This window comes from Lepidochelys kempii, chromosome 2 (assembly GCF_965140285.1).
Source record: "Lepidochelys kempii isolate rLepKem1 chromosome 2, rLepKem1.hap1, whole genome shotgun sequence".
NCBI lineage: Eukaryota > Metazoa > Chordata > Testudines > Cheloniidae > Lepidochelys > Lepidochelys kempii.
Window position 1 is genome coordinate 205920153 of NC_136381.1, and position 27713 is coordinate 205947865.

The following is a 27713-nucleotide window of genomic DNA, read 5'->3' on the forward strand; positions in this document are numbered from 1 at the left end:
ACCTATCATTTTTTTTCTTCCTACAACTCCTCCTCTGTTTTATCTATGACCCCTGAAGGCAGGCACACAAAGTGATGCTCAATTACTCCCACTAGTTATATTTACATTTTGTATCAGCCACCTACGGTGCCACATAAATATCTAACAAATAGCACCTACACCTCTTGCTGCATGTATACTCCCACATTCCCTCTCAAAAATTCATTTGAAAGCCTTGTTTTATTACATGCTCAAGCAGCCAGGAGTTTTTCAGCTGTTGGGCACAGGTGGTTCCTAACATGCCTTGAATTCTGTCTTTGTATCATTTCAACATTTTTTGTGACTGCTTGCATGATAGAATTACAAAAGAAATGGGAAAAAAACATGTCAGCTACGAAATAAGTAGAACACAGTTCTATAATTAAAGCATTCACATCAGACTATCTCCAAGCTCAAGAGATTTAAAAACCAGTATAAACCAAACTAATTTGCATCTGACTCAAGGAAGGCATTAAAATTGCAAAGGACTCAAGAGCAAACAGCAGTTTGGGGTTTGGAGAAAAGAAAAGATGCAAAATCATTGAGGACTGTGGCTTAACGAGGGATCCAGAGTTATCTTAGATGAGATGTTGATAAAATATGCAGGCAAGTAGGTAATGTAATGGAGGATTCTCTGCTCCTTGAAGTCTTTAAACCACGATTTGAGGACTCAATAGCTCAGACATAGGTGAGAGGTTTTTCACAGGAGGGGGTGGGTGAGATTCTGTGGCCTGCGTTGCGCAGGAGGTCGGACTCGATGATCTTAATGGTCCCTTCTGACCTTAATATCTATGAATCTATGTATTATTTCACTTACCCTGGGGAGTGGAAGTTGTTAACTTCTCATGTGGCCAGGGTAACCCAATATTCTCCAAAGTATTAGTGACATTTAATAAAATTGATGCAGCGTGGTCTTGATCCATGATTATTCTAACCACGTTGCACATGTAAGTACTTCTTGACCATGTCACACAAACATAAGGCGGCAGGTGTGCCACAAGGGTCAAAAAGCCTGACAGATATGAACTGAAGGGCCACATCTCAATCCATTAATGGCAAAGCCAAAGGGAGACAGAAAAAAAGAAAGGAGACTGCTGGGAAGTAGAAATGAGAAGCTCCACCAAACCGAACCTAACAACCTTGCTCTGTTTCAGCTGTTTTCTTTTATTTTTTTCTTAAAACTTAGTTCCATCTCAGTCCTCCTCTCCGTTTTTACACTCTTTCCTTGTGTTCAATCTTTTTGTCCCCACTCCCCTTACATCAACAGTCTCCTACTCTACCAGCCTCAACTCTTTGCCCCCTTAATTCTTCAGCATCCTTCTTTTCCCTTTGTTAGACTTCGCCTGGCCTGAATCACCTACTTCGTTCTGTCACAACGACAAAAACAAAGTGGGAAGTAATTGACTGGTTCTTCTTTAACAAATGTCATCTGATCTGTGTAAGTGCAAGGACTCACTCTCTGCAGGTTCACCTGAATTAACTAGTAGCAAAGCCAGATGTCAGATCACACCTGCATAGCAACATTTCACAAGTGTTATTTGATCCCCTAAGAAAAGCTGTGCTATCTTCTAGATAAAATACCAAGATAAGCTCCCACACGAGATAAGAGATCTTTCAGGATAATTTTTTTCATAAAATACCCCATCATATAGGTTTTCCCCTTATTCTGAAGGCCAATCTGACAAGCTCCCCTTAGTTATAGCAAAGATGAAAACTGAAGAGGTCCATGTATCAGTATCCAGGACTCTTAAAAATAATATAATTTCATATCCCATATAATTGCATGCTTGAAAATGCAGGGTATTTAAATACTAAATGGAGGCCTTGTGTCTTGTCTACACACAGAAGTTGCAGCAGTGCAACACTTGTGCATGAAGACTCTTGTATCAGTTTAAACCGGGCTTATGTCTGTCCACATACAAAACTTGTGCTGGTTTAACTGAATCGGTATAAAAATTACCCCTTTACTTACGTGTGTGTGTAGACTCAACTGTGTGCACTGACTAGGCAAAGCTTGTTTGTTTCAATGGTACTTTTATATTACTGCCTATCATTTTTATATTTCCATTCTCCAACAATAAATTCAGCAGCTGTAGCAACAGCTGGGCAGTTTTAGCAGCTGTAGGATACAGATGCCAAATTCTAGACAATATCTTCCTAGCAAAAGAATCTAGGGTCTGTAGCTACTTGTTATGGATTCCCCAATTAACACCTTTAGCCAGATGCACAGTTGTAACAGGGGTCTGACCTATGTCAGCATTTTGCTTCTGTAGCACTAACTAGACACTGAGGGCCTCTTAAAAATGGTCTTCCCTCTGATTCAACTTTAGCAGAGAAGATTCCTTTCACTGTTATGCGAGAATAACATTCGGCAGAATCGTCTTACTAATTCTTTATGAAGGATCCATTTGCTCCCTTTAAATTATGCACTTGCACTGGAAGATTTTCCAAATTCCAGCTGACAGGGTAATGTACTGAGTATGCTTTATAAATTAGAAATACATTTTGTAATTCATTAAAATGAAATGATGGGAAGATGTCAGCATTCTCTGGCAACAGAAGGAGAGCAAAATTCAAGGTAAAACGTAACCACTTTGGAGGCAGAGTATGAACTGACTGAAGCCAGCTGCTGCATATTCTAAAAGCTCCTTATGTCTGGGATATTTCCATTTTCCCCCGAACAGATATAGTGCCATGTGTGACAAATAATGGGAGGCAGTAACCAGACCTACTGCAGAAAACAGTAGCAACACATTTAGTTGGGCCTCCGCTACGCAGCCTTCCAGAAGGGATTTGCAATTACCACAAGAAGGGGGGGAGGGAGAGAGAGATATTTACACCAAAGAAGAATTAGGCCAGTTACCAGTCTGCCCGAGAACATGATTAGTTCTAGAGGAATAACTCTGAGGTAGACTGCGGAGAATGTTGGGTCATTAAGGTGCCATCTAGTCCCTAAAAACCTGCCACATAGTTGCCTCCAACTGGTCTAGAGAGGTAACCTTGTAACTGAAGTGGTGGACACTTTGGGGCAGATTCTAAAAAGTGTGACGTGGCTGCTTTCCACTGTGCCACCAGTGTAAACTGGCCCTAAAACCAGTATAACTAGTCAAAGGATCATCCCAGTGCAGGAATGAATTTACATGGAACTGATCTAGAGGCTCTTATCCCACAATCCCTTCCTGCTGATGGTGTACCAGGGAAAAAGTGGCATGACCAGGACACCCCTTTGTTATGCTGGTTTTGGCTAGGTTCTCAGCCACCTGGGGCCATTTATAGTTGGTGTAAGGTAGAATAGCCTGACAACAGCACTAACTCTGCTGGGAAACTGGCCCTGCACAGACTGTAACAGAATCTGGGAGTGCAATGTTGAGCTTGAAGCCACTTTTGCACACATATACACACTTCCTACATTTGGGACATAGTTGAGGATCTGCCCCTTTGTATATCATGGCAAAATTTTTCAAACTGGATGCCTAAAGTTAGGTGCCTAAAGTCAAGAGACAGGTACCTGCAGCTTCTATTGACTTCCATAGCAGTTGTGGGCATTAAACTGCTCTGAAAATCAGGCCACTTATTTCGGCATCTAACTGGATTTGTGAGACAAACATCAGGAACACAGATGTGAAAACTCCAGTCAATATGCCTGAAGATCAAAATTAAACCAGAGAAACCAGAATTCCTCAACCTGTATGTTTTCAGGCCACGCACTATTCTCTTTCCTTCCCCCTTCACCACCTTGCACTTTTTTGATAGTTTTGCAGGATGGTTCAGTTTTAATTCTTTAAAACTTGGAATGGCAAATAAAGAAGTTGCAAGGTAATATCTCCCTAGGAGAGGACAAAGTTGGAACATAATCAAATAAAACTGATAGACTCCTTCACAACATAGGCATGGATGTAAGAGCAGGAAAGAGAAGTTCAAGGGTCTGAAGTATGTATTTATATCAGCACCACAAGGCATAAAAGAAAGCAAGCTCTATTTTTGAAAGAGTTGGGCACTTATTTCTACAGCGATAGAAAACTAATGCATGCTGCAAGGAGTATAGCCGTGGCAGAGAAAGTGTATGAGGAAATCAGAGGTGCTTGGCCTTGAATATGGCTATTCATTATTTTCTCTACAGTCATAGCTTCAAGGCTGAAACACCCCATAAACAAGTGACTGCAACACATTAAAAAGGGCCTGAAGAAGCATCCCCAAGGATCAGCATAACCAAAGTACAATAAGAATCTGGAATTCCAGCCAGGGCATCAGCCACTCACTGCAAGGGCACATGCACTAGTTGGTGACATGCAACCAGGTGATCTGTTACATACAGTAGCTATACGTGTGAACATGATAAAAGCATCATAGGTGTTTTTCTTCCTAGGGATACACCACAAGGAAAAACACTAAAATCTCTAATACAAGCTATTAGAAATGAAAGAAGAAATCAACACTTCCCACATGCACATTTTCAGACTAAAATCAAGCTCTCTGTGTTTTGGGGGGTACTTATGAGTGCTAAACTTGCGTGCGCACAAACATACACATACAAAACCACACACACACACACACCCCAGCCTAGGTTTTTGTTCAAAACACCTGACCCAAAATACTTTGCAGGCTTTGCCCCTGCTATTATCACAAAAATCTGTGATAAAATTTACCCTGCTACACTAATCAAAATAAAAAGCAGATCTTACCAGAGGTAATGAAGATAGCAATGGTGGAGGTGCTGGGGGTGGTCCTCCAGAAGCTGGAAGAGGTGGTGGTGGAGGAGGAGGCGGCGGGGGTGGCACAGGCATCTGTCAAGTTTCTAGCTTCACTCCGCTATGAAAGATTCCAGTTGAACTCCAAGTCCTGAGGCGGGAAGAAAATGTCATTACATACTGCAAACAGAAGAACAGTCCCAGCCAAATTGCTAGCTCTCAGCAAACTGAAGATTTTTGTACCCTACAGCCTCTAGTACTACAGTATGAACAGCCCTCATTAGATGAATGTTATCTTCAGATATCTGTAAAGAGCCAGCTGACATAGCTGGACAGCTTCCATGAATTCTAAATGTACAGATGCCAACCTGTTCAACTTCAGCTATGAGATTAATCCAGCTCATAACTTGAAATGCAATTATGCTAAAAAGAACAAATTACAATAAGACAAATCTTGAACCCCTTATTACGACGAAACTCCATTTTAAGGAGAGTTTTGTATTTCTATAGATAGATAAAGAACTTTGTAAGGATTTTTGGATTAGGTCCAATAAAACAAACAAAAACATACATGACTGAATAATAAACAAAGAAACAATTTTCCAGAATAGAGTTTCATTAGGTGCACTACTACTTCCAAGGAACAGCCCTCCAAGCACTAGAAATTTCAGGTGTTAGTCAGATATGTATAGCATCACTGTCATTTTTTAATTTTAAATTTATTTTCAGAATTTTTTAGTAATATACCAAATCAAGGGGGGAAAAAAAAGGGTATTTTCAATTTTCCAATAAAAGGATGAGGGTAATTATTTACAAATAGAGAACTGCAGATGCTGGAGGACTGCAAAGATTGGGAAAATAATTTTAAAATACATTATTTTTAATAATTTAACTCTGAGGTAAATTGCTTAGATTTTAAATAATCACAGAATTTGAATATATGTTATATAGGTCAAGTTTAGTATTATGGTTTTGGGTGATTGGTTCATGGGTCTAGGGGTTTTTTTAAGTATGGCACTCTCCACAGTATTTCACCGATGCTCATGAAATACAATTGCCAGATTTTCCCTATCATTTGCTAAGAAGAATGGATCAATGTGTGCTAAAATTCCTAGCTGGATTTAGTTGAGTGATGGCTATGACGGGTCTCAGGGTGCCCACGACTGAGAGCCACCTTATTACCATCTTGCCTCCAGCGTGAAGGAAACTTGCTTGTGCTTATATTGGTTTCAGCTCCCTGACCCTACCAGCGTGTTATCCACTTAAGCACTCTCCTCTGGGAATGCTAGCCCTTACTTTGCTTTTCAGTTTAATAAGTGCATCTCAGTCCCCAAACCCCTTGGAAGCATTGCCCTGTAGCATCCAGCCCCTTCTCCACTGAACACTCACAGGAATACCAGGCCGGCTATCCCCAAGGGAACATTGTACACACCAACCTATATGATTCATCTCAGGATCAGCTCCTTATATAGTATGACAGGATTGAGATATATTTACCGTGAAAAACAACAAGAAGTTTACTATCAGAGAGTCAAGAGATAGTGAGTAAGGATAATGGAATCAAAAGGTTACATATAAAAGAAAATCATAACATGCTTTCTAGAGACTACACCTATCAGACTAACCTTCTGTCTACAGAAGTTTATCTCACTTCAAAGGTCCTTTGCAGAATTTCAACCAAGGCTGGTTGTGATCCCATTTTCATGAATGTAGTTGCACTGCTCAATTACTTCCTAGGTGCAGGATAAAGGGGTGTTTTCCTCGCCTTCTCCTTATATCCTACAAAGTACCCAGACCCATGATAGCCAGCACCACTGCCCCCCACTCCCCTCCCCTCCCCCCCCACACACGTGGCTTATTCTGTGGTGTGCTGCCTCCCTGTTTATTTCACATCCTCCCCCCATTGACTTCGTATGTAAATGGAGCTTCCATTGTGTTAGCTTACAATGCTTAATTTACATGCGAACAGAGACAGGTGAACAAATATCTTTTGTCTGACAGAAAACGTGTTTGTTACCTCTATTCTGATACAGACTTTAGAACATATTTCCAAGATACATACATAATTCCTTACATAGCATCTGTACATACATTTCACAATGATATTAATGACCAATGTGACCTGGCTTTTATTTAAGACAGCTGACATTCTTTGGTGAACCAGAACGTACATACCTTGGCACTGAGGGGTTCATGGGTCACTGAGTCATCCGAGGAAAGACCAAATTATTCAGTTTGGCATCATACTACCTTTAGTTTTAGGACAATATTAAAAGCTCTGCTGTGGGATATTTAAACTCGCAATACTAGTAATTCATCTGATATTACGCCTTCTAGCTGGCAAAACAGTAGACATTACAATGCCCAAGTTTATATTACTAAAGAAAAGCAATACATACCATGACAGAGTGAATCAATGAGAGATGGGACAAATCCTCAGCACCAGGACCAGAGGACCCAGCCAATTTTTTTTAAAATCATCAAGAGGGTTTTAGATTAAACAGTGTCTTTTTTCAGCATTGTAGTGACCATACTGGCTCAGTAGTGACACCTCCGAGTCCATCCCCTTTCATCATGAGCCAGAAGAAAAATATTGACCACATATCATGCTAGTAACAGTAGGGACTCATTTCAGCATCCAGCCAGCAGAGGGCTCCATGATGCTAAGTTCAGTGGACAAAGAGGTGACACACAGAGACTGGGCAAACAGGGAGAGAGCCATTGGGTTGTAGGTAAGTGTGAATAGCCAGCAAGTGGTGACAGCCCAGCTGGCTGGGGAGGGAAGATCAGGCCCCAAAAGCTGAAAGCTAAGCCTGGAAGCAGATTGTTGGTGGCAGGAGGCCCGCAGCAGCAGAGAACAGGGTGAACAGACTAAAAGTAGCACGTGAGACACAGGTACATGTCTGAATGACAGGAGAACAATCCAGAGGTGCCCCCAGTGAGACTAGAGAGGACAGGACTGATCTCTGGCCAGTGGGTCTACAGGCCTGCACTGAATTGTCTGTCAGCCCACATACAAAGCCAGAGTAGCCTTGTACCCCTCCTATTGGGCTGCCCTGGGAATCAAGCATGCCTGGAAGGGCAATGAGTCTTATCTACTGATAGTGTTTCTGTTTCTTTTTTTCCTACTCTGCAACACTGGACTTTAATTTTCAATATGAACTGGGTTTGGAAAAATATTCTGAGTGAAAAAACAAACACTTTTGGCGGGGAGAGCTGCAGAACACATACAGGCATGGCAGAGGGGTAAAGCATACTCTGGAGGGGCTGACAGGTAGGAGAAGGAAATGTAAATCCTTAAAAAGCCTATTAGCTGACTTTCCTACACCTCCTTGTCAGCCCCATACTCAGCACCCTTTCCAGCCTCCCCCTTCAAGCTCAGAATCCCTAGCTGACATCACCTCTTCAGCCCCCTTCATGTCCACTGATGCTCACCTGTCTCCACGGACTAGCATGTGTAGCAGACAGGTTCTGACGGGTCTGTGCAGAGGCGATGGGTTTTGCATGTAAAATTTCAATTTGCCCAACTGGACTGCGGAGGTGCAGGCTTTGTTATTTGCACACAGCAGGGTTAGTGCTCGGAAAATGGGTACATTCCAAAAGATGGGCACACTCCAGGGGAAACAGAGATGAAGTCCTATAGTGAAAATCAGGCTCTTAAGATAGAGGTCCATTACTGTAGGATCTACAAATGTTAGTGAATAGGATTGTTATTTATCAGTAAGTGAACCTCTTCTCTACTTATGTCACGGATGTGTGGTTAGTACACCGGGTTCTCTTGGTACAAAGCAATAAAATCTTTAATATTTTCACTTACACATTTACTAGCTTGATTTCTTGGTTGAAGATTACACTGCACTCAACTTCCTGCCCACCCCACTGTTGGTTAAAACAAAGATTGTGTCTTCAAATAATAACTGGAGGGTACTCCTTGGTAACGAATACTCATATTGCAGGTTAAATAAACTCTGAATCTAAAAAGGAAATGTGCCTAGGAGATTGCTAACACCAATGTAAGCGGAAGCCCTTCAAGGTATCATCAATAATGCGTGCTCTCTCACTCTCTCTCTCTCCACACTATAACCCTTTGCTGCTTCTGCTCTCACTGTAGCATTTTAAAAAACGCTCGCTGTATATTTGTACAACTCTCCCCTTCCCCGATCCGTCTCTTTTCGTCAAACGATTTATTTTTCCCTTTCAAAGTTATCTAAAAGAACTAGAGTTCTTTTACAAGAATTATGTCTCCCTTCCCCCATTGCCAATATTGTTACTCAATCTGGGAGTGCCGGGGAGGGCTAGGGAAGGCAGTTTTACAGTGTATGTGTACAATTATGGTTTTTTAATTGGAGTTGGAGAGGGCTGAGCCTTTCCTGGAAATAAGGAACAAAAGGGGTGAGAAATTTAGCATTTGAAGCTGGCAGTTTGTGGGGGCAAGAGGACAAAGGAAGAAGCCAGGTGGCCATAATTAGTATGGGCAGAGGGCTTGATCCCAGTACTGCTGAAGTCAGTGGCAAAACTTTGATTGACTTTCATGGTGCAGGATCAGACCCTGAAGTCACAGATTTTAAGAGACTGAAAAGAGCTACTAGGTTTTCTAGTTCATCTCCCTGCCAAAGCAAGATTGTACATTTCTTAGTACTTTGTGCAGTCTAATTTTAAGTGTCCCAAATAACAAGGCTTGTATTACATCCCTTGGGAAACTCTTTCATAGTCTAATAGCTCTAACTGTTAGGAAGGTTTTCTGATATTCAGCCTAATTTTTGCCTTTCTTAATTTGATCCCTTTTCTCCTAGTTATACCTTCTTGTGCCAGGCTAAATAGAATTATTTAACCTCTTTGGCATCTGCACCTGTGAAATATTTGTAGAATTATGACCCCACAGGCACACAAAATTTAGCCTAGATATATTTGTTTAGCTGTTTTCATCTTCCCTTATAAGTCAGTCCACCAGTCTTTGAACATTTTTGAAATCTATCCAGTTTGTTAATATCTTTCTGGTAATGGGATTCCTGGAACATTTCAGATGCAATTGCACCAGATGTCTAAAGAGGAACTATTACCTCCTTGCACCAAGGTAAAATGCCTTTGCTTATGAAGCACAAAATTCCCTTTTCAGAAGTAGAGTTCTACTCCTATAGCCAATAGATTTTCATATTGCACCGTCACTATGATATAACAATGAAGACAGTATGAAAAGTCAGACCTCTTCATTCAGTCTGAATGTATTATGGAGAAATAATTGTACAGCCTCCATGCACTTTGACTGGGTTACACAAGTCAATTTCTGTGCAATTTTAAAAAAAAATAATTTTGTAATTGACATTTTTCAGGGGCCAGGGCAGCTTGGGAGTTGTGTAAATTATTCTGCAAATGCACAGAAAGGCATGATGGATGATATGTACATATAATTTGTTGATTAATAGAAGAAAAAAGGCAAACCATTAACTGTGCTCCTAGTTTTCAAAATCAGTTTTAGATATCAAATATTATTTCTGCTATAATTTAAAAATATTGCCCTGAGTTCTACTCTTTAAAATATTCAGTCAAACCAAAATTTTTAGATCATGGGAAAAGTACAAGAATTATAAAAATAAAGATACATTGGAAAATCGGCCTTATGAAGCATCTTTCACGGTTTGAAGAACAGACAATATGATTAATTGTATCCACCACTTGCTCCTGTCAAACACCAAAGAACAGCTGAAATTGCTGGTACAGGTGCACCACAAATGTTACAAAGACAACACAATAGACACACACAAGTAAAATAGACAAAAACAGAGAAAAGTGTATATACATTACATAGCAAGATTAATTTTTCTGCTATTCTTAAACCACAATTGGAAACACTTTGGAATAGGCTTCTATGTTCAGAATTAGTCATTTGGAATTTTAATTCCAACACAAACCAAACCATGCAATTTTTAAGTACCAGATGTTATGTTTCTTCATACACAAAGAGCAAACTGACACTTTCAGTCTAATGACTTTTTAAAATTAAAATAAGAACGAACAAAAGTAAAGAGCACACAAACTCTCTCTTCTTTGTACGAGATTATCCTGAACATAAAATAGGAGCCAGTCTCTGTGGGTATTAGAGACCTCAGAGACTAAATGGAGTGGTACAAAGGAAGTCCTATGAGCTTAATAGTAATATGCAGCTCAACAGAAATACACAGTGCCACAGACTGATGTACCCTTTCTAATATACATATTAAGAGCTCCATATCTTTACGCACAGTCTGCAACTCCCATTCCACCAGGAAGCTAACAACCCGGCAACACTGCCACAAAAGAGGGCAGCATTGACCCAGGAAGGTATATAATATTGGCACCTAGACCAGCAGTTCTCAAACTCTGGGTCATGACCCCATTTTAATGGGGTCAGCAGGGCTGTCATTAAACTTTCTGGGGCCCAGGGCAGAAGCCCAAGTCCAAGCCCCCCCCCGCCACGCAGGGCTGAAGCCCTCAAGCTTCGGCACACCCTAGGACAGAGGGACTCAGGCTTCAGTCCCCCTTCCTTTGGTCTTGTAGTAATTTTTGTTGTCAGAAGAGGATCGCGGTGCAATGAAGTTTAAGAAACCATGACCTAGGGGATGATTTGACTCCATACTTCTCCAGCAGGTTTCCTGTGGAGCCCAGGCTGCAAATCAAAGCAGCCCTTCCCTGCTGGAGCCCCATTCCAAGATGACATTGCAAATGCCAGCTACTCTCCCCTGGGCATGACTCATAGAATCACAGAAGATTAGGGTTGGAAGAGACCTCAGGAAGTCATCTAGTCCAATCCCCTGCTCAAAGCAGGACCAATCCCAACTAAATCATCCCAGCCAGGGCTTTGTCAAGCTGGCCCTTTAAAACCTCTAAGGATAGAGATTCCACTACCTCCCCAGGGAACCCATTCCAGTGCTTCACCACCCTCCTAGTGAAATAGTTTTTCCTAATATCCAACCTAGACCTCCCCCACTGCACTTGAGACCACTGCTCCTTGTTCTGTCATCTGCCACCACTGAGAACAGCCGAGCTCCATCCTCTTTGCAAGCCCCGTTCAGGTAGATGAAGGCTGCTATCAAATCCCCCCTCACTCTTCTCTTCTGCAACCTAATAAGCCCAGTTCCCTCAGCCTTTCCTCATAAGTCATGTGCCCCAGCCCCCTAATCATTTTCACTGCCCTCCGCTGGACTCTCCCCAATTTGTCCACATCCTTTCTGTAGTGGGGGGCCCAAAACTGGACACAATACTCCAGATGTGGCCTCACCAGTGCCGAATACAGTGGAATAATCACTTCCCTCGATCTGCTGGCAATGCTCCTACTAATGCTGCCCAATATGCCGTTAGCCTTCTTGGCAAGAAGGGCACACTGTTGACTCATATCCAGCTTCTCGTCCACTTCTCAACTCCATTTTGAGGCACAGCTTTCTGTGTTGGTGCAGAAGGCTGCTGCCATTTACACCCCCTATGACCACGGCTGTGAGTCAAGTCTACTGACTTCAATGAATTTGCACTAATGTAGTAGAACAGAATACGATCCTCTTGCTCTAAACTAGGAACGGAAGAAAATTATAATTAAATTTACCATGAAGAAGTGCATTAAGATTACAGTAATGAGAACCACACTTTAAAGTGCCCCCATGATCTGAAAACAAATGAAGGTAGAGATCAACTCAGTCTGACATAAAGAAGAGAATGCATTCATTTGTAGAAGGGAAGAACCCACACAAGGAGTTTCCTTTGAATAACATGTACACTAAGTCAACCACTCAGAGAGAGACGTCTTATTTAAGAGCTAAACAAAAACAACATTGATTTTGATGCAAAGTCAATCATTGGCTTGTGTTAAATAAAGAGTTGCTTAATGGAAGTTCAAGGTCATTGTCTACTTTTCTATCACTTAGGTGTTTGAGTAAGGGTAGCGCTTGAGTCCTTTAATCCAAAAAAGGTGGGGTGTTTTGTTTTTGTTTTGATTTGCAGCATGCACAAAGTCTTCTACACACCCTCTCAAGTCACATTTTCAAGACTTGCTGTTTCTCCAAAAACAGCAGTGTTGCTATTCTCCAGTTCTGCATCCCAGGAAAAATTGAAATGGGGACCATGTTTCTGGCAAAGTTGGATTGTTTGGTCCTTTTCTTACAAAGAACTGTTCCCACAGGAGCAATCCCTGCAAGTTGCGTAATCAGGTTCTTTCAATGGAAGGAAGTTCCACTCTCCAATTAGATAGTTGGTCTTTTAGCACTCTTCCCTCTGATTCAATACTAATCTTACGCCTCAACATTGTATTGGGGATACTGTCTGTTGCTGGAGTACCACCTCTTAAATTAGAGTACAATGGAGGGCCTGACCACTTGTGGACATTAAAGCCTTAGATGAAATCCAGACGCCATTGGTTTCAATGGGGTGAGGATTTCATCCTCATGTCTATTTGACAGAGTATGGATGTTAATCCTAGGTTCCAGAGCAAATTCCAGTAGAGGTCATTACATTCTATTCCTCCACTGTAGAGTCAACTGGAGGTAACATTCTTCACTTCCTCTCTTAAACTGTTGGGCTGAACACTGTTAAACAGTTGCTACATTCCACCCCAAAAGTGGCTGTAGTCCAGTGATGGAAGAAGTGATGATTCCAATATATGTGTTCATTACAGTAGGGCAAGTGTGTTAGTACCTGTAGATAAAAGGTGCTATAAAAGTCTAAGTTATTTAATAAATGTATGCATATTGCCACCATTTTGGGTGTGGGTTTTTTATTACTTAAACGATCAGAGATAAGTAACCCAACAGAGATTTGGTTGCTTGGCTTGACCCAAACATTTGGAAGCTTATCCAACTGCACTTCATAAAAACTATTCAAACTTTCTGGGTTAGCAAAATTGGGCTGAAAATTTCATGAGATTTCTGGAAGTTACTTCCAGGGAAGAAACACTTTTCAGAGTAGCCTCTCTTGTGTATTTCAACATTATCAGTCCTGGCTAGAATCATAAAGCTTTATTTGGAGTTCTTAACAAAGGTTTGGTCCATTCTCTATTTTATCCTAACTGGTTTGCCCATTTCTAATATAGCACAATTTGGCTACGGATATTGACAAATATTTAAACAGCACAAAGCAAAGGTTTTATTGCTTTCAAAATGTTGTAGCTGACAGTTATAAAAACCTCAATTAAAATATAGTGACCTGTGTATTGAATCTACCAACTTAAAGACCATGGGTGAAATCCTGCCTCTACCGAATTCAATGGCAAAACTCCCATTGACTTATACAGGGTCTTGATTTCATCCACTGTGTGTAAGAATAATTTCAAGGTAGTTTGTGACTGTTATTTCTCTAATGAATTAATGTCAGGAATCAGGAGAGGCTAAATATTTTTACTTGTATACCTACTTCTGAATTCCTGATAGTGGCAAAGCGCCCACCTAAACCAATGGGAATTTTACCAGATTAAGGATTGTGCACTTTGATTTCTGTTTAAGGCTTTGGGTTTCAACTGTTTGCAGATTTTAACACATTCATACTGCAGAAGAGAGCTTTTGGAAGACAGTAAGAATCTATAAATACATACATGGATATTACAAAGATACAGGGATCAATTATTGTCACTAGTCAAAGACAGGCCAGTAGTGTTGCAATAATCTTAAATATTTAATATAATTTCCCTGTTATCAAATAAAATTCAAGAATCACTGTCAATGGAAAATGGTATGAAATTGCCAGTATTGGAGATATTTAAGGGAAGGCTAAGAGAGACACCTATTTATTAGGAATTGTTCAGGAATCAGGTTTTTGTGCAGTTTTTTTTTCCTCTAGAGAAGCTGATCAGTTTTGGCACCAACTTCCTAACCGCAGCATCAGCTCCATCCCCAGAATAGCTATTATCTCCTGTCTGTGACTGGCAGAAAGAGGTCATTTCTAGCAGGATCGATTCTATCTGTGTTTTGATTTTTTATCTTCTACTTAAGTTTTTAGCCCTCCTTTTCTCTCCTCCAGTTGTCTGTTCCCTCTTCTTGCCAGTTTTTTATATCCTCCTTTACCCTTCACCATTTGTCTCCTCCTTTGATCAACATTATTATGATCACTCTCCACATCTGGTTCCTGCTCTCTGATGCACAGGTGAGCTACACTGAAGCAGTTCACCTAGAATGACAGAGGCACCTGCAGTGGAGGAAGACATGCTGTATGTGGAGTGATTGCAGGTGACAACGGCAGCAGATTCAGCATGGCAAACAAACACACAATGGAAGCAGAAGGAGATATACAAAAAGTCCACTAATAAGAACATTCTGCTTCTACCTTGCAAGCTGCATGAGATGTCTCAGTGGGCCACATTTCTGCCACTCATTGCTGTAACAAACAAACAATGACAACATACTAATTTAAGAAACGATTCATCTTCTATTGAAGTTAGTATCAATCTTCCCACTGACTTCAATGGGAACTGGATCAATCCTTAAGGACCTGATTCTGCAAACACACACGTGCTTAACTTAACTACAGATATAGTATGAATAGTTTCATTGAAATCAGTGGCACTACCCGGGAATAGAGCTAAGCATGTGCAAAACTGTTGGCAGGTTAGGGCCCTAGAATAAATTATAAAAATTATAAAAATAATAATTTTTTTTAAAAGACACTGATTTGTAAACTATCATACAGAAATGTATTTGTAGTAATAGTAAGCAACTTCCTGATCAAATTCCAGCTACAATTTGACAAATGCTTTTGGAGTTACTCAAACTAACCCCAAAAGAAGCCAGTATTCTCTTTGGAATTAAGTTGCCAAAGATATCCTTTGTTCTCCTGATATATAACCTCCCAACCCCCACCCACCCACACCAACCTCCTGTGCCCATGGTATTTTCCTTGTATACTTGCATGATGACTTTAACAGGCACACAGATTTTATACAGGGAAGAAAAGAAAAACAGTCTTCCCAAGTGCATTTTAAAAATGTAACTGATTTGGGCAAAAAGTTTAACAGCAGCCAGTACTATTTTATACACAGCAAGAAACGTCAGAGAGTATGTACACTTTTCATTGCACAATACTGCGCTAGTAAAGAAGGCAACGTATCTTCAATGCCTTTTAACAAAGGAGTAAGCAAGGAAACAAAGGTCCAAACACATTATGATCTAGTGCCATATGCTGCAGTCCTGTCTGTCATTTTATAACAAAGGCAAAATGTGATACAGTTAACAAGTGGTTCAATAGTCAAGATATCATGCTTATAATTTATTAAATAGATCTATTTAAGCTAGATACTATCTCAGTAAATTAATTATTGTATTAATTAATTCATTGTCACTCCCTGTGCCTTCACACAGCTATAGGAACCAAGCATAAACATTGTAATCCTAGTTCTCCCTAACTTACCACACCAAAAAGACTTTGCAATTGCCAGGAATGTAAATGATGGATATTTCATTATATTTAAGTAGCAAAACAGACACAACTTACAGCTTTCTCGATCATTCAAAGTGTCAGTGTCAGCCATTTTCCATGATAAGCTCCTGTTATACTTCCTTGTAAATTTCAGATAATTGTACCTTGCAAATTTCTTGGGGTTGATTTTCCACGCCTTGCACTTTATGTCATCACTTACCCCTACGCAGAGAGGGTACAAAGTGTTACCATGCTGAACCAACAGCATTTTACATCCACTGTGCACAGAGCTAAGAGACAACACAATGTGCCAAGCAGTGGAGAATCAGGCTCCTCATGTTTGGTGTTAGCCCAGAGGTGGATATTTTTGGAAAGTTTGAAGAAAATACATTAAACTGGTTTTTGTGTTATCAAAGCATGGGGGAACTGTTTTCTACATTACTTGAAAAATTCTTTAGGTGTTTCACATAATAGTTTTCCAATGGCTGCTTTAAACTTTCCAAGCTGACATGTACCTAATAGTGAATGAGTACATTTGAAGACACTTGGTTACAGCCTAAAGTTATGAACGTTTGCAAAGCTATGTACTGAGCATATATAGGACATACTTTTCTCACTGATTTAAGCATTCACCAAAGCACTTTGAACGTTTTCAGGTATAGATCTGGTTATACCATCATTCATCACTGTTATGAACTCTGACATCCATTGGACTACCCTGATCAAATTCCACTTGTGCATGAAAAACTAGGAAGCCCTGTTTAGGTTTCACCAGGACCAGCTGAGTTTCAGAACTGTATAACCATTTTCCACTTCTGACTTCCTCAATTTTCCAAAGAGAGGAAAATGTTCACAGTAATTTACAGTAATGCAATTTACAAACATAATCCTTTGATTCTTCAATAATATAAGAATCAGGTAATGACAGAGTAATGCAGGTGTTGCTATAATAGCCATGTTAATATAGTGATTAATTCAAAACGGCTCTCTGAAAAATGAGAAGTCATATTAAGTTGTTATACTCTGTAGAGAGCTTGGACTTTGTGAGCTCTGTTGTGCCAGAACAAAATGTTCCTGCAGCAGTAAGATGCCCTAACTTTTCACCTGTGCAGTGATTTATGATTTTAAAACTAATGGTCTAACATGCTCACATAATCATAGAGCAGATGTTCAAGTTCCCCCAGAAACAATAAATTATGGAAGTTAGAGGAAGAAAAAGCAAGGTTCTGCTAGTCTTAATATGCCTGTTCTCATCTAGTTTTAATAGCTAAGTAGAGATAGACCTGTTAGTAATTGCAGGGAAGACACCTCCACAAAAACAGGAGCCTGTGAAACATAGATTTTTTGTAGACAAGATTTTTTCACTTTCAAGCCTCAAATAGATTACTACCAGCATACAAAGCAGTTTGATAGGTAGCTCTACTACTTTTGAATGCAGACATCCCTGATTCTGTTTCATGCTGGCATGGATTCAGTATTTAACCATGTGGATATCTTTCTGTGTTCCGCACAAACACCATCAAGCTCTGTAGTTTTTTTTAATATATTCTTGCTAGAATGCACTTATTCATTAGCTAGTTAGTGTTAAAATATTTTTTTCAGTTTAAGCCTCTATTTTCAGTAGTTTGACTTTCTAAAATATCTACCTTCCGACTGAAATTCTCATGCTTAGTCCTAGCCCAGAGGTGAATACATATATATATTTTAGAATGAGACATTCAGAGAAATGCTGATTTTAAGTGCTTATGGAAATAAGTTATCTTTAAAAAGAACTACATATCTTAAATTAAAAAAAGAATAAGTATTGTAACAGACATAGCCTTTTTTAAAAGAAGAGTAAGAAAATTCAAAGTTAGCAGTAACTTTAAATCAGGATACATTCCAATATGGCAGTACAGTATATATGCAGTAACAGACAATGAGACATACCAGATGTGCATTCAGAAAACAGTATACAAATTCAGCTTATTTACATTTTCTTATTGGAGAAGCAATACAGAAAAAAGAAATTGATTCCTTGCTGTTATTACTGAATTTGGAGAATACAGTCTATGTTGCACTTTCCTCTACTGCGTGATCACAGAATGAAAATCCCTATTGTACTGACTCTGTACTGAATTTAGCCTAAGCTGACCATTGCACCCGTGCACAGCTCCACTAAAGTCAGTAAGAATCTGCCTACATGAAGTAATTTGCAAGATTAAGGCCCAAATTTCTATTAATCTAAAAATGTATACAGCCCCTATCATAACATCGTTGTATTCCCAAAATAATTAAAAACAGACAGTAAAAAGCACAATAGCTTTAACTGTTTGTTCTTTTAATTACAGTCTCGTACCCAGATTGCAAAGTGTTTGGGCCAGAGTCCACGTTTTCATATGAGTTTGTTTAGTGCCTAACACAATGAGGTCTCAGTCTTGAGTGGAGCCTGTCATAAATATAGAGGGAAGGGTAACCACCTTTCTGTATACAGTCCTGTAAAATCCCTCCTGGCCAGAGGCAACATCCTGTTACCTGTAAAGGGTTAAGAAGCTAGGCTAACCTGGCTGGCACCTGACCCAAAGGACCAATAAGGGGACAAGATACTTTCAAATCTTGAGGGGGGGGGGGGAGGCTTTTGTTTGTGCTCTTTGTTTACTTGGTTGTTCTCTCTTGGATTTCTGTCTGGCCTCTCTCAGTTCCGTCTTCTCCAACCCATCCTAATCCAAGTCTCCAATATTGCAACCAGTATAGGTAAACCAGGCAAGGCAGATTAGTTTATCTTTTGTTTTATGTGAATTTTCCCTGTGTTAAGAGGGAGGTTTATTCCTGTTTTCTGTAACTTTAAGGTTTTGCCCAGAGGGGGATCCTCTGTGTTTTGAATCTGAATATCCTGTAAAGTATTTTCCATCCTGATTTTACAGAGATGATTTTTACCCCCCCTTTTTTTTTAAATCCTTCTTTTAAGAACCTGACTGATTTTTCTATTGTTCCAAGATCATGGGGTTTGGGTCTTTGATGATTTTGTAACAAATCGGTTAGGATATTATTCTCAAGCCTCCCCAGGAAAGGGGGATGTGTAGGGCTTGGAGGGATATTTTGTGGGAAGACGTCTCCAAGTGGTCTCTTTCCCTGTTCTTTGTTTAAAATGCTTGGTGGTGGCAGCATACGTTCAAGGCCAAGGCAAAGTTTGTACCTTGTGGGAGTTTTTAACCTAAGCTGGTAAGAATAAGCTTAGGGGGTCTTTCATGCGGGTCCCCACATCTGTACCCTAGAGTTCAGAGTGGGGAAGGAACCCTGACATGGTGGCAGAGCGGTGGGATCATTTTGAACCAGAGATCATTTTGAACCAAAAGCACAGACATGAAGAGGTTTTTTTTCAAGCTGAGAGCAGCTAGAGGGTTTTCTGTATATTTGCCTGGAGAGAGAGGTGTTAGTTTTTTTTACAAAGGGATTTTTCTTTTTTGAGTTGGAGTTTTCTCTACCTAAAGGCAGGGTAGTTAACCTCCTGCAGGGAAATTCAAAAGTTTTTTTTTTTTGCCTAACTCTCGGGTATAGCTAGAGTTAAGCACAAGAAAGCAGGAAAATGACTACCAGTGAAGCAGCTAATAAATTAGAGCTGGCCAGATTCGAAGCTGAAGAGAAACAAAAAGAGCATGATGGACAGATGGCCTTAAGGCGCTTGGAGGTAGAGGCAGAAAAAGCCAGGGTGAAGGCAAAGGATGCTGCCCACAAGAGAGCTATGGAAGAGAAAGAAAAAGAGAGGACGCATGCACTGGAGATGGAGAAGGCAAGGGCTCAGCAGATCCCTTCAATCCTTCTCCAGGTACCGCTTCTCATCCCAGAAAGTTCCCCACATACAAGGCAGGCGATGATACCGAGGCCTTCTTAGAAAACTTTGAAAGGGCCTGCCTTGAGTACAGCATCTCTACAGACCAGTACATGGTAGAGCTGAGGCCGCAGCTCAATGGACCCTTAGCAGAGGTGGCGGCTGAAATGCCTAAGGAACACATGAACAGTTATGAACTTTTTAAAACCCAGGCGAGAGTCAGAATGGGGCTAACACCCGAGCATTCTCGGCGGCGGTTCAGAGACCTAAGGTGGAAACCAGATGTGTCATTTACCCGACATGCCTACCACATTGTGAAACTTTGGGATGCCTGGATATCAGGAGCAAGTGTTAAATCTCCAGAAGAGTTGCCCTTCCTAATGCAAATGGAGCAGTTCTTAGAGGGTGTTCCTGAGGAAATAGAAAGGTACATCCTAGATGGGAAGCCCAAAACTGTAATCGAGGCGGGGGAGATTGGAGCCAAATGGGTGGAGGTGACAGAAGAGAAAAAAAATTAGTGGCAGTTGGAGCGAATATCAGAAGGGGCAACCCGAAACAAAACCCTATCATCAGGGGCAACCCAAGGCCCCACCTACATCCCAAGGAAAACCCCAGACACCTTATTGTCCCACCACACCATTCTCCAGCAACCCACCTCGCCCCAGTGACCAGTCAACTGGGCGATGTTTTAAATGTAATGAGCTGGGGCATGTGAAGGCCAACTTCCCCAAGAACCCCAACAGATTACAGTTCATTGCACCGGGGTCACACCAAAGGTCCTCAGGCCCAGATGCTTCCCAGATACCCTTAGAGTGAAGGGAAACTGTGAGTGTGGGCAGGAAGAAGGTTACAGCATGGAGGGACACTGGAGCACAGGTGTCAGCTATCCATCAATCCTTAGGGGACCCCAACTTAATCAACCCAGAGGCCCAAGTGATGATTCAACCCTTCAAGTCCAACTCTTTCGATTTGCCTACAGCCAAGTTGCCTGTCCAGTACAAGGGCTGGTCAGGAACGTGGACTTTTGCAGTCTATGATGATTATCCTATTCCCATGGTGCTGGGGGGAAGACTTGGCCAACCAGGTAAAGCTGGCCAAGAGGGTGGGAATGGTCATCCGCAGCCAGACTAAGCAAGCTTCCACACCTCTCCCTGTTCCTGAGCCTTCTACCAGGGCCCTGTCTATGTTACCAGAAACCCAGATGGAGGTGGTGGAACAGGATCCCCTTCCAACGACTGCAACGGCCACAGTGGATCCAATCCCAGAGACCCAGCCAAAGCCAGTCCCCGAACCAAAACTGGCGAAGCAACCAGCACCAGAACCATTGCCAGCACTGAGTCCAGCGCTTGCAACCCCGTCTGCAACTCCAACACCAGAGGGCACCACCGAGCCTACACTGGCAGCAGCAGCAGATGACCCTGCACAAGAGGCTCAGCCAGAGCCTGAAATACCCCATAGCGCACCAGCGGAAAGCGGTTCACCGTCAACGGAAACAGCCCCATCACCTGCATCACTTCCAGAGGGACCAAGCCCAGGTCCACAATCCACTGAGGAACTGATGTATCCAGCATCAAGGGAACAGTTCCAGGCCAAACAGGAAGCAGATGAAAGCCTCCAGAGAGCTTGGAGGCACGGAGCAACCCACCACCTCTCAACTCTTCTAATCGATCCTGGTTTGTTGTAGAAAGAGGACTTTTATACAAGGAAACTCTTTCTGGTGGACACCAGGAAGACTGGCATCCTCAGAGATTGTTGGTAGTTCCAACTAAGTACTGGGAAAAGCTCTTGAGCTTAGCCCACAATCATCCTAGTGGCCATGCTGGGGTGAACAGGACCAAAGACCATTTGGGGAGGTCATTCCACTGGGAGGGAATGGGCAAGGATGTTTCTGCCTATGTCCGATCTTATGAGGTATGCCAAAGAGTGGGAAAACCCCAAGACCAGGTCAAAGCCCCTCTCCAGCCACTCCCCATCATTGAGGTTCCATTTCAGCAAGTAGCTGTGGATATTCTGGGTCCTTTTCCGAAAAAGACACCCAGAGGAAAGCAGTACATACTGACTTCCATGGATTTTGCCACCCGATGGCCGGAAGCAGTAGCTCTAAGCAACATCAGGGCTAAAAGTATGTGCCAGGCACTAACAGACATTTTTGCCAGGGTAGGTTGGCCCTCCGACTTCCTTACAGATGCAGGAACTAATTTCCTGTCAGGAACTATGGAAAGCCTTTGGGAAGCTCATGGGGTAAATCACTTGGTTGCCACCATCAAACAAATGGCATGGTGGAGAAGTTTAATGGAACTTTGGTGGCCATGATATGTAAATTTGTAAATGAGCACTCCAATGATTGGGATCTAGTGTTGCAGCAGTTTCTCTTTGCCTGCAGAGCTGTACCCTATCCCAGTTTAGGGTTTTCACCATTTGAACTTGTATATGGCCGCAAGTTTAAGGGGCCATTACAGTTGGCGAAACAGCAATGGGACAGGTTTACACCTTCTCCAGGAACAAACATTCTGGACTTTGTAACCAACCTACAAACCACCCTCCAAAACTCTTTAGCCCTTGCTAAAGAAAACCTAAAAGATGCTCAAAAAGAGCAAAAAGCCTGGTATGATAAACATGCCAGAAAGCATTCCTTCGAAGTAGGGGACCAGGTCATGGTCTTAAAGGCGCTCCAGGCCCATAAAATCGAAGCGTTGTAGGAAGGGCCATTCACGGTCCAAGAGTGCCTGGGAGCTGTTAATTATCTCATAGCATTCTCCACCTCCAACCAAAAGCCTAAGGTGTACCATATTAATTCTCTAAAGCCCTTTTATTCCAGAGAATTAAAAGTTTGTCAGTTTACAGCCCAGGGAGGAGATGACGCTGAGTGGCCTGCAGGTGTCTACTACAAAGGGAAAAGTGATGGTGGCATGTCAGAGGTGAACCTCTCCATGACCCTTGGGCGTATGCAGCGACAGCAGATCAAGGAGCTGCGCACTAGCTACGCGTCAACGTTCTCAGCCACCCCAGGACTGACTGAATGGGCATACCACGCCATTGACACAGGTAACGCTCACCCAATTAGAGCCCAACCTTACCGGGTGTCTCCTCAAGCTAAAACTGCTATAGAACGGGAGATCCAGGATATGCTACAGATAGGGGTAATCCACCCCTCCCGCAGTGCATGGGCATCTCCAGTGGTTCTAGTTCCCAAACCAGATGGGGAGATGCGTTTCTACCATAAGCTAAATGCTGTAACTCGCCCAGACAACTATCCAGTGCCACGCACAGATGAACTATTGGAGAAACTGGGACAGTCCCAGTTCATCTCTACCTTGGACTTAACCAAGGGGTACTGGCAGGTACTGCTAGATGAATCCACCAAGGAAAGGTCAGCCTTCATCACACGTCAGGCTGTATGAATTTAACGTGCTCCCTTTCGGGCTGCAGAATGCACCCGCCACCTTCCAAAGACTTGTAGATGGTCTCCTAGCGGGATTGGGAGAATATGCAGTCGCCTACCTTGACAATGTGGCCATATTTTCAGATTCCTGGGCAGAACACCTGGAACATCTACAAAAAGTCTTTGAGCGCATAAGGGAGGCAGAACTAACTGTTAAGGCTAAGAAGTGTCAAATAGGCCTAAACAGAGTGACTTATCTTGGACACCAGGTGGGTCAGGGAACTATCAACCCCCTACAGGCCAAACTGGATGCTATCCAAAAGTGGCCTGTCCCAAAGTCAAAGAAACAGGTCCAATCCTTCTTAGGTTTGGCCGGATATTACATGCGATTTGTACCACACTACAGCCAAGTCGCCGCCCCACTGACAGATCTAACCAAAAAGAAACAGCCAAATGCAGTTCAGTGTACTGAACAGTGTCAGAAGGCCTTTAACCAGCTTAAAGCAACATTCATGTCTGACTCTGTGCTAAAGGCCCCAGACTTGGACAAACCGTTCCTAGTAACCACAGATGCGTCCAAGCGTGGTGTGGGAGCAGTCTTAATGCAGGAAGGATCGAATCAAGAGTTCTATCCTGTCGTGTTTCTCAGCAAGAAGCTGTCTGAGAGGGAAAGCCACTGGTCAATCACTGAAAAGGAATATTTTGCCATTGTCTACACTCTGGAAAAGCTACGCCCATACGTTTCGGAACGGCGTTTCCACCTGCAAACCAACCATGCTGCGCTACAGTGGCTTCGTACCACCAAGGGAAATAACAAAAAACTTATTCAGTGGAGTTTAGCTCTCCAAGATTTTGATTTTGACATATAACACATTTAAGGAGCTTCTAACAAAGTAGCTGATGCACTCTCCCGTGAAAGTTTCCCAGAATCAACTGGTTAAAATCGTCCTTGAGATGTGGAAAATATTGTTAGTCTTTATACAGTTAGTAGTATATTTAGAGGTGCATGTGTCTTATTAACTCTGTTCTTCCTGGAGCTCTAGGAGAAAAAGCCAGTGTTTCACCCTGTGATATCTGTGATTTGGGGGGGCGTGTCATAAATATAAAGGGAAAGGTAACCACCTTTCTGTATACAGTGCTATAAAATCCCTCCTGACCAGAAGAAACATCCTGTTACCTGTAAAGGGTTAAGAAACTCAGCTAACTTCGCTGGCACTTGACCCAAAGGACCAATAAGGGGACAAGATACTTTCAAATCTTGAGGTGGTGGGGGAAGGCTTTTGTTTGTGCTCTTTGTTTACTTGGTTGTTCTGTCTTGAGACTGAGAGAGTCCAGACGGAAATCCATCTTCTCCAACCCATCCTAATCCAAGTCTCCAATATTGCAACCAGTATAGGTAAGCCAGGCAAGGCAGATTAGTTTATAGAATCATAGAATATCAAGGTTGGAAGGGACCTCAGGAGGTCTTTTGTTTTATGTGAATTTTCTTTGCGTTAAGAGGGAGGTTTATTCCTGTTTTCTGTAACTTTAAGGTTTTGCCCAGAGGGGATCCTCTGTGTTTTGAATCTGAATGCCCTGTAAAGTAGAATCATAGAATATCAGGGTTGGAAGGGACCCCAGAAGGTCATCTAGTCCAACCCCCTGCTCGAAGCAGGACCAATTCCCAGTTAAATCATCCCAGCCAGGGCTTTGTCAAGCCTGACCTTAAAAACCTCTAAGGAAGGAGATTCTACCACCTCCCTAGGTAACGCATTCCAGTGTTTCACCACCCTCTTAGTGAAAAAGTTTTTCCTAATATCCAATCTAAACCTCCCCCACTGCAACTTGAGACCATTACTCCTCGTTCTGTCATCTGCTACCATTGAGAACAGTCTAGAGCCATCCTCTTTGGAACCCCCTTTCAGGTAGTTGAAAGCAGCTATCAAATCCCCCCTCATTCTTCTCTTCTGCAGGCTAAACAATCCCAGCTCCCTCAGCCTCTCCTCATAAGTCATGTGTTCCAGACCCCTAATCATTTTTGTTGCCCTTCGCTGGACTCTCTCCAATTTATCCACATCCTTCTTGTAGTGTGGGGCCCAAAACTGGACACAGTACTCCAGATGAGGCCTCACCAATGTCGAATAGAGGGGAACGATCACGTCCCTCGATCTGCTCGCTATGCCCCTACTTATACATCCCAAAATGCCATTGGCCTTCTTGGCAACAAGGGCACACTGCTGACTCATATCCAGCTTCTCGTCCACTGTCACCCCTAGGTCCTTTTCCGCAGAACTGCTGCCTAGCCATTCGGTCCCTAGTCTGTAGCTGTGCATTGGGTTCTTCCGTCCTAAGTGCAGGACCCTGCACTTATCCTTATTGAACCTCATCAGATTTCTTTTGGCCCAATCCTCCAATTTGTCTAGATCCTTCTGTATCCTATCCCTCCCCTCCAGCGTATCTACCACTCCTCCCAGTTTAGTATTTTCCATCCTGATTTTACAGAGATGATTTTTACACCCCCCCCTTTTTTTTTTTTAAATAAAATCCTTCTTTTAAGAACCTGACTGATTTTTCCATTGTTCCAAGATCCAGGGGTTTGGGTCTTTGATGATTTTGTAACTAATTGGTTAGGATATTATTCTTAAGCCTCCCCAGGAAAGGGGGTGTGTGTAGGGCTTGGAGGGATATTTTGGGGGAAGACAACTTCAAGTGGTCTCTTTCTCTGTTCTTTGTTTAAAATGCTTGGTGGTGGCAGCATACCGTTCAAGGCCAAAGCAAAGTTTGTACCTTGTGGGAGTTTTTAACCTAAGCTGGTAAGAATAAGCTTAGGGGGTCTTTCATGTGGGTCCCCACATCTGTACCCTAGAGTTCAGAGTGGGGAAGGAACCCTGACAGAGCCCATAGGTAATATAAACAGTATATAATCAATAACAGTGTTGCATTAACATGGCAATGGGTTGCATGTAATATCTTAAGCCACATTCCTGTAAGGAGTTCTGTGTGGGTATCAGGATCCACACCCACAGAGTTTCTTGCAGGGTTGGGGCTAAGTCCATATTTAATTTGCCATCATTAAGGCAAAAAACAACCAACTGCACAACAAAACAGGGGAATAATTCTCTCCTAAGGGGAGAATTCTGAACCCATGTGCGAAGCTTAAGTAAAAGGGTCTTCTCCAGGGGAACTTGGTAGAGGATGCGGGGGAATAGAATCTTCCCTCCTCACCCAAGATCATGCAAAAACTATTAAAGGCCATTGGCTGCAGCAGCATCCATGCTCATTGTGCACTCCATTCATGTCAACGTTTAGGCCAGTGAATCAGTATATTTGACTTGCACTAGCATCCAGCATATGCCCAACAACTCCTCCACCCCCACAAGCTAACTCAGAGAGGTATCAAAGAATAGAGTTGCATAATCTCCCTGCATAGCTTCTCTGTGGCTTGCCCTCCTGCGCAAGTGAACCACATACAGAAGTTCTACTGAGTTTAGGAACTTCTGTGCCTGGAAGATGGTAGGGAAGCAGGAGTCAGTCTTAAATATTTCAGTGGCTAGGTATTACATGTACTGTTATGGCAAAGCAAAACTTGCCCAAAGACAACTTATGCTGTATGTTTATTAAAACAAGGACATGAAGCTAGGTTATTACTATTAATTTAACATTATAATGACTGTATTCAAGTTACAAAATTATATAAAACTAAAGAGACAAAACACTCTGATCTAACAGAAAAAGTTAAAACTTCCATTTTTGATTTATGAGCCTGCTTCATTTAATTTTTCACATCATCTATATACAAAGACATACGTCTGTAGAACATGCCATCTGAGATGTTAAAAATCAGTTATATTAATAGATAGTTAAATAAAAACAATCACGACATACACTGTAATAGCTACCAATTTTATGGATGAAGATGATCTCAAGCAATATTTCTATATCACTGAAAGCATTTGGAAACTTCAGACCCTACGTAAAAACTGCTCCATGATTATTCCATGTAGAAATGACCACCACCTACCATATAGCTGAAGAGTTCCTTTCTCCTGTTGAATTAACTGCCCTTTTTACTTCCATGCAGAAAATTGTTTTAATTTTAGCAAGATTTTGTTACTATTCTAAAATATTTAACCAGAACTATCCAGTCTTCAGTAACAAACCAAAAAAGGACTGACATGTTGGCCCGGACGCCTCTTTCCTATTCCTAGAACTCCTGATGTTCTTAACTGTAACTACACAGCCACACATTTCCTCCAACCCCCCTATCGCCTGTGACATAATCTCACACTCTCATGAATGTGCAACATTTGAAGTATAAAAAACTCTCCAACTATCCTTTAGCTATATATTCTCCTGATATGCTATGCTAACATGGATAATACTAAATCACTAAGGACAATAGACACATAATTCTCTGTTTATATGCACTTAATATAACTTAACATTGTTCAAGAATAATTATGTCAGATAC

At 41.8% G+C, this 27713-nt stretch overlaps 2 protein-coding genes across 7 annotated transcripts in view; one reads left to right on the plus strand and one right to left on the minus strand.

Annotated features, from left to right (window-relative positions):
• Nucleotides 1–27713, plus strand: part of SCRN1 (secernin 1) — a 144137-nt gene that overhangs the window by 97736 nt on the left and 18688 nt on the right. The gene's annotated exons all lie outside the window — the stretch shown is intronic.
• WIPF3 (WAS/WASL interacting protein family member 3) overlaps nt 1–27713 on the minus strand; it is a 60157-nt gene that overhangs the window by 31320 nt on the left and 1124 nt on the right. For 5 of the 6 annotated variants that reach the window (XM_073333592.2, XM_073333587.2, XM_073333588.2 and 2 more), the window contains exon 2: nt 4701–4857. In XM_073333592.2, coding sequence (XP_073189693.2) covers nt 4701–4802 — 102 coding nt within the window. In that variant the 5' untranslated portion in view covers nt 4803–4857. Of the gene's footprint in view, nt 1–4700; nt 4858–8141; nt 8411–27713 lie in introns of those variants that run through there. The other variant, XM_073333589.2, reaches the window with a different exon arrangement.